Source organism: Rhinopithecus bieti, unplaced genomic scaffold (assembly GCF_001698545.2).
Source record: "Rhinopithecus bieti isolate Rb0 unplaced genomic scaffold, ASM169854v2 scaffold_23918, whole genome shotgun sequence".
Lineage (NCBI taxonomy): Eukaryota > Metazoa > Chordata > Mammalia > Primates > Cercopithecidae > Rhinopithecus > Rhinopithecus bieti.
Window position 1 is genome coordinate 660,244 of NW_016811178.1, and position 6,997 is coordinate 667,240.

The 6,997-nt window shown below is 41.3% G+C and overlaps 1 protein-coding gene across 24 annotated transcripts in view; it reads left to right on the top strand.

Moving 5' to 3' along the window:
* The window catches only part of FN1 (fibronectin 1), a 76,246-nt gene extending 71,255 nt beyond the window's left edge, over positions 1-4,991 (top strand). For 13 of the 24 annotated variants that reach the window (XM_017893506.1, XM_017893514.1, XM_017893509.1 and 10 more), the window contains 4 exons: positions 184-309; positions 830-936; positions 3,782-3,892; positions 4,224-4,991. In XM_017893506.1, the coding sequence (XP_017748995.1) occupies positions 184-309; positions 830-936; positions 3,782-3,892; positions 4,224-4,295 (416 nt within the window). In that variant the 3' untranslated portion in view covers positions 4,296-4,991. Of the gene's footprint in view, positions 1-183; positions 310-829; positions 937-3,781; positions 3,995-4,223 lie in introns of those variants that run through there. The other 11 variants (XM_017893500.1, XM_017893503.1, XM_017893502.1 and 8 more) reach the window with 1 other exon arrangement.
* The last annotated feature ends 2,006 nt before the right edge of the window (positions 4,992-6,997 follow it).

Consider the following 6,997-nt stretch of genomic DNA (forward strand, 5'->3'; position numbering starts at 1 on the left):
TATATAAATTAAATAAATAAAAAAATAAAATAAAATGGCCCATTATAGGGGTTTTATCTTTAACTTGCTGTTTCTTCCAGATCGTGGTTCTGAAGACCCTGTGACACGTCCCAGTTCACCCACTGTCTTGTGAGTCAGAATATACAAATAACTTTTTGGTCCTGACTTTCCCCAACCCTACAGGATGGTGCCATGACAATGGTGTGAACTACAAGATTGGAGAGAAGTGGGACCGTCAGGGAGAAAATGGCCAGATGATGAGCTGCACGTGTCTTGGGAACGGAAAAGGAGAATTCAAGTGTGACCCTCGTACGTCATCACAGATCATTTTTAGTTGCCTTATTAAGCTTTCCCACTTTCATTATCAGGCTGTAACTCTCATTCACAGAAATGATCGGAGACTTTAGGTCTCCTTGAGGAGTGAACAGTGGGTTTCTTAGTCTTTTGATTTGGGAAAGTGAAGACAAGCTTCAAAACTGAGTCATGATTTAATGTTATTACAGGACACTTTGGCACTTCTCCAACCTGAGTATTTTGACCATTATCTGCAGTAAAATGCTAGAAAGCAGCTTTATTAGTCTGTAGATCCAACTTGTAAAATATGATTTCCATCTTCCCATTGGAGCCTTTCCAGTATATTAAATCTAATTTTTGGAAATGCCACCCTAAGATCTGTATAGCAGTACTTCTCTTATGGATGATTCACATAAATATGTGGAATTTGCACTGTGATGATACAAATTTAGGACAGAAATAGAACCCACCCCTAGACCAAGTCTGCAGTATTATTCTCAGCTTACACGTGCATCTGTCTTGTGTCTATATGCAGATGAGGCAACGTGTTATGATGATGGGAAGACGTATCACGTAGGGGAACAGTGGCAGAAGGAATATCTCGGTGCCATTTGCTCCTGCACATGCTTTGGAGGCCAGCGGGTAAGACGAGATATGCCAGGCTCCCTACAAGTTAGCTAAGATAAAGGGTGGGCTCCTGCGAGGATGTGTCATACACACAGGAGGGGCAGAGACCCTTCAGAAGTATTAAAATACCACGTTTCTTGCTGGCATACAGCTGCTGACACAGAGCTCTAGAGTACCTCTATGTCTACCTTACATGCCATTCATTACTATTACTATTTCTAGTAATAGTAATTTCTAGCAATAGAAAGAATGAATGGCATGTAGAGTACCAAAAGCATGAGTCCTGAGTCGTTCTTAATAGCAATACCTGTCATTTACACTAGGCTAGAATCATTTTCCTAAGCTCCCTGGCATCTCAGAGATACCATTCACACTGAAAAAAGTGAAGCAGAGGTACTAGTCAAATTAATTAGTAGTGAACAGAATGTGTTTCATTTCAGCCAGTTCTCCCCATCCTGGGCAGCCTGAGACCCTCCCCTCCCCTGCTACTCTCAGGCTGCTTCTATTTTTCAGCAACTAAAGTGTTAAGTGCAGTATAGCTCTAGGCCTCCAGCTCCATTCTGATGGACCGGTGTCCCCATGACAACGTTGTTAAATATTTTGAATAATATCTCAGATATAAGAAAATGCCACTTATTTCACCCTCTCTCTTGATTCAGAACAGATCCGTGTTATAGGTCTAGCACTGTGCTACGTAATATAGGAAAAATACAGGAAATGGGAAATGGTCTTGGCTCTTAATGATATAGTTGAAGATGTTAAATTAGCATACATTTCGAAGTCAAGCTAATTAAGTTCTAAGTGGGTCTGACAAATACAGTTCTGGGTAGGCTGGAATTAGCAAGAAAGAGAAGCACGAACTGACTGAGGTTTACGATGCCTAAGGTTTAGTTGAGAGGGTAGAAAGCAGAGAGACAGAAAGCACACCCCCTGGGATCGAAAGGAGCTGGCCCAGGTGGGCTTTGGTGAGCCAACCCTCTGCCTGCTGTCTTCTGGTAAGAAATTAGATGGGAAGAAGTGGCTTATGGAGGGCCTTGGCAGCCCATTCTTTAAGCCAGTACTTCTCAACCATTTCTAAAATATGCCCAGTATAACAAAAAATAATATGCCTTTCTCTAATATGATTTGAAATTTCAAAACGAAATGATGCGTAACTCAAATAAAAGCAAATGGAACGTGACAGGTCTTTGTTTTCAATGAAGACGTGCCCTCCCAGCGACTCCCCAAATCCTGGTAGGTGAGGGGCGGGCTTCACACTCGAGGGTGAGGCTCACTGGTTAATGCATTTGGCATTAACCAATTCCAGGTATCCAAGATGCAAAGAAACATGACGGAAAATAGTCTTTGGGAAAATTAATCTTTAGGAAAATTAATCTAAGCAAGGGCGTTCAGGGGCCTGTCTTGACCCCACCAGGGGCAGCCCATGGAAACTACTCTGATCTTGTTTCACCCCCAGTGATCACATGGGGAGGGAGGTGCTCCCAATTCTGGAGGAGAATTGGAGATTGGAATTTAGATTGAATTCAGTATCTCTCTCTCTCTGTCTCTCTCTCTCTCTCCCATTAACACTTATAACGACTGTGACCATATGATCTTAGAATTCAGTCATTCTGGTACAAAAATGTGTGATGGAGAGTGAATTTGCTGGGAAGTTGATTTTGGTCTCATTTCAGCATCTTCTCATTATTTATGCACATGAAACCTTTCATGTGTGAGGCTTATTCTATTCTCAAGTAAAGTGCTAAATGAAACATTTAAGACAGGAGTGGAAACTGTTACTTTCTCATACAAAAGCAAGATTCAATGACTCTGTAAGGAGACAGTCACTGGTATTGTGTTAGGTATTGAGAGGCATATGCGCTTACACAGAGAAGTATGTCCAAAATATTTAAATTCTAATATAAAAAAGTGATTGTATTATTTAGGGCTGCGTTTTAGTGGTAAGAAAAAAGTCCGACTCAAGTTAAGCAAAAAGGCCCACAGAGTGGAAAAGTCCCAGGACCCACCAGCTTCAGGGGCTGCTCCAGCAATGGTGCCTGGAATCCCTCTTGCTCCTCGTGCCTTCCCATGCACTGGCGCCATGCTTCAGAGGGGTCTCTGCAGATGGTGTCATTGATGACTGACCTCCGTGAGCTCCAGTTTTACCCCCTCCCAGCTTAAGAACAGTAGTAAAAGAGAACATGTATGTCCTCCCATTTCCAGCAAAAACCTCAGGGAGGAGTCTCACTGGCTCAGCTTGGTCCCATTTCCATCTCCCATGCCATCTCTGGCCGGACAAAAGGCTACCTAGGGAAGTTTAGGAAGGGAGTGGCAAAGTGGTGCATTAGGAAGAACATGGCCAGGGTCACCCCACCTCCTGGGCGGCAGCCCCAACTCCACCAGTGGTCCACTGTATGACTGCCCTGCTCCCTCTAAGCAAAGTCACTCCTCTCCTCTGGGTCTCTGTTTCCTTACCTATAAAATGAGAATGTTTGTTCATGTGATCTCAAGTCCTTTTCAAAATCGCTAGGATTCTATGAAAACCTTTTCCATCATCTAGTGCAGAGAACTTGTTGAGGAAGTTGGGATTGGAATGAGCCTCAGCAGATAGGTAAGGTTTGAATAGGAAGAGAAGACAGGACATTTCAGGGGAAAAGAAACAACACAGAGAGACAGATACAGGTATAAGATATGGTAATAAGCCAAAATGTATTCTAAGAATTATAAATGCATGAAATCATCATCAAAGTTTCCTTAGTGATTAACTGCTTATATTTGGCCAGTGCATAAGCTGTGAAATTTTTCTTTAACTCAAACACTAAATTACGATGTCCTCAGGTTATCATAAACCCCATTTGATTTCATGCCTCTACTCTCTCAGGGCTGGCGCTGTGACAACTGCCGCAGACCTGGGGGTGAACCCAGTCCCGAAGGCACTACTGGTCAGTCCTACAACCAGTATTCTCAGAGATACCATCAGAGAACAAACACTGTAAGTGCATTAGCGCCACGAGTGTGTTTCCTCATACTAGACAGTCCTTTCTACAGGCATCTTTCTTCAGAATGAACCAAATATTTTAATTTTTTAAAAAAACTCATAAATGACTTAAGTGAAACACTGTATTCCATAATATAGTTTAAGTTATAATTTATTTAACTCTTGAACATCTCCTATTGCCCAGTATGCTGCTAGGTTCTTGAAACTAGGAAGAAATATTATCCTATTTATAAGCAGCTGTCATGAGTCCCCACCTCCCCGCATTTTTTTTTTTTCTGTACACTTTACAGTATTTGCCACTAATTGTTTTTTCCTTTTTTAACAGAATGTTAATTGCCCAATTGAGTGCTTCATGCCTTTAGATGTACAGGCTGACAGAGAAGATTCCCGAGAGTAAATCTTTCCAACCCAGAGGAACAAGCATGTCTCTCTGCCAAGATCCATCTAAACTGGAGTGATGTTAGCAGACCCATCTTAGAGTTCTTGTTTCTTTCTTAAGCCCTTTGCTCTGGAGGAACTGCTCCAGCTTTAGCTCAACTCACAGCTTCTCCAAGCATCACCCTGGGAGTGTCCTGAGAGTTTTCTCGTAAATGAGGGCTGCACATTGCCTGTTCTGCTTCAAAGTATTCAATACCGCTCAGTATTTTAAATGAAGTGATTCTAACTTGTGATTTGGTTTGGGATCAATAGGAAAGCATATGCAGCCAACCAAGATGCAACATGTATTGAAATGATATGACCAAAATTTTAAGAAGGAAAGTCACCCAAACACTTCTGCTTTCACTTAAGTGTCTGGCCCGCGATACTGTAGGAACAAGCATGACCTTGTTACTGTGATATTTTAAATATCCACAGTACTCACTTTTTCCAAATGATCCTAGTAATTGCCTAGAAATATCTTTCTCTTACCTGTTATTTATCAATTTTTCCCAGTATTTTTATACGGAAAAAATTGTATTGAAAACACTTAGTATGCAGTTGATAAGAGGAATTTGGTATAACTATGGTTGGTGATTATTTTTTATACTGTATGTGCCAAAGCTTTACTACTGTGGAAAGACAACTGTTTTAATAAAAGATTTACATTCCACAATGTGAGGTTCATCTATTTGACATAAGACACTTTGGGGGGAAATAATTCTTGTCAATGTTCTTTTTCAATTCAGCAAACATTTGAAAATCTGATGTGCAAGTCTCTCTAATTGTTGATTTCAGTACAAGATTTTCTAAGTCAGTTGCTACAAAACAGATTCGTTTTGTCACTTCATCTCTGCACTAATGGAGACAGCTTTATACTTTCTGCTTTAATAAATTTAAGTGGACCCAAATATTTATTAAAATTGCTAGTTTGCTCTTCAGAAGTATAATCAAAATAATCTTTAGTTACTCTTTTCTAACCATTATAATTCTTTCCTTCCTCCACCTTTCCTTCCTTTATTGAATAAACCTCTGTTCAAAGAGATTGCCTGCAAGGAAAATAAAAATGACTAAGATATTAAAAGTATTTGAATAGTATAGTATAGAGTTTTATCTTAGGGAAACCCCATGGTATGATAATCCCAATCTAACATGTCTTACTTTGGGTCAGCTGACACTTTTGCATGGCTTGATAAACTCCCAGCCAAACAGTTTGTTTACTCCTGATCTGTAAAGGTCATTTCTTTTTCAATTTAACATTGAGGAAACAAACTTTGGGATTAAATTTAACATTCAGGCCAGGCGCAGTGGCTCACACCTGTAATCCCAGCACTTTGGGAGGCTGAGGCAGGTGCATCACCTGAGGTCAGGAGTTTGAGACCAGCCTGGCCAACATGGTGAAACTCTGTCTCTATTTAAAATACAAATATTGCCAGGTGTGGCGGTGGGTGCCTTTGGTCCCAGCTACTCGGGAGGCTGAGGTAGGAGAATGGCTTGAACCCAGGAGGTGGAAGTTGCAGTGAGTCGAGATTGTGCCATTGAACTCCAGCATGGGGGACAGAGCAAGACTCCATCTCAAAAAACACAAATAAATAAATAAATAAATGTGACATTCAGAATAGTAAATAGTGCCACTGCAAATAGTTAATTATTAATTAGTAAAAAATTAGTAGCTCATAATAAACAAGACATGGAAAGCACTTTTTTTTTTTGAAGACAGATCCCCCCCCGGCCCCCCGGGCGGGAGGCCGGTGCCAAATTCCCACCCCCCTCCAAGCTTCGCGCTCCCGGGTTTACGCCCATCCTCTGGCTCAAGCCTCCCGAGTAGCTGGGATACAGATGCCGCGCCACCTCCGCCCGGCTACGCCATTTTTTTGTATTTTTTACTGTAGGAGATGGGGGTTTCACCCAATGTTAGTCGCCCAGATGCGTTCGATCTCCTGACCTCGTGATCTGCCCATGTCAGTCCCCAAAGTGCGCTGGGCATTACAGGCTGGAAGCCACCGCCGCCCCGGACCGCAAAGCAGCCTTTTAAAATATAGCTAGTCGTCAAGGTGAGAAGAAGGTATCAATAAATACCTGGCAAAGAATATTAAAACTAAATACAGAAAGATACTTCCTCATGTTCATTTGAAAAAAAAAAAAATACTAACTCACATTTGAATTGATTTACAGTTTACAAAATGCTTTGACATTTAGCCATCTCATTTAGGGGAGGTTTTAGAGCTTAATTTTACAGGGAATGAAGCTCAGATGAGGGTTCCTTAGCAAAATACAGACCCAGACCCTGGACTTCTATTTAACATTACTGATCTTTCAGCTTTATCAGCCCAATAGTCAGCAAGAGAGTGCTCTGTATGTTTTTTAGAAACCACAGAAAGTACAAAATAAAGGTGACAGTAAATGACTGTCTCACATATGTGGGTCATCACTGCACCCTGGAGACAGAATGTTGTCTCAATACCAATCTATACACTGTGGGAAGGGACAACCCCCTGAGACACATGTGCTGCAGAAAGTAAGCTGGTGCCTCCATATTCATAGGTGAGCTGGTAAAGCAGGCCCTTCATCTGAATCTTGCTTAAAGGCCTTGATATCTAAAAATATAAGGAAAGAGCAGCTATGGTTTGAGATTGATGATGCTTCAAACCACTTGCCTAACTACAAACCTAAAAATATTTA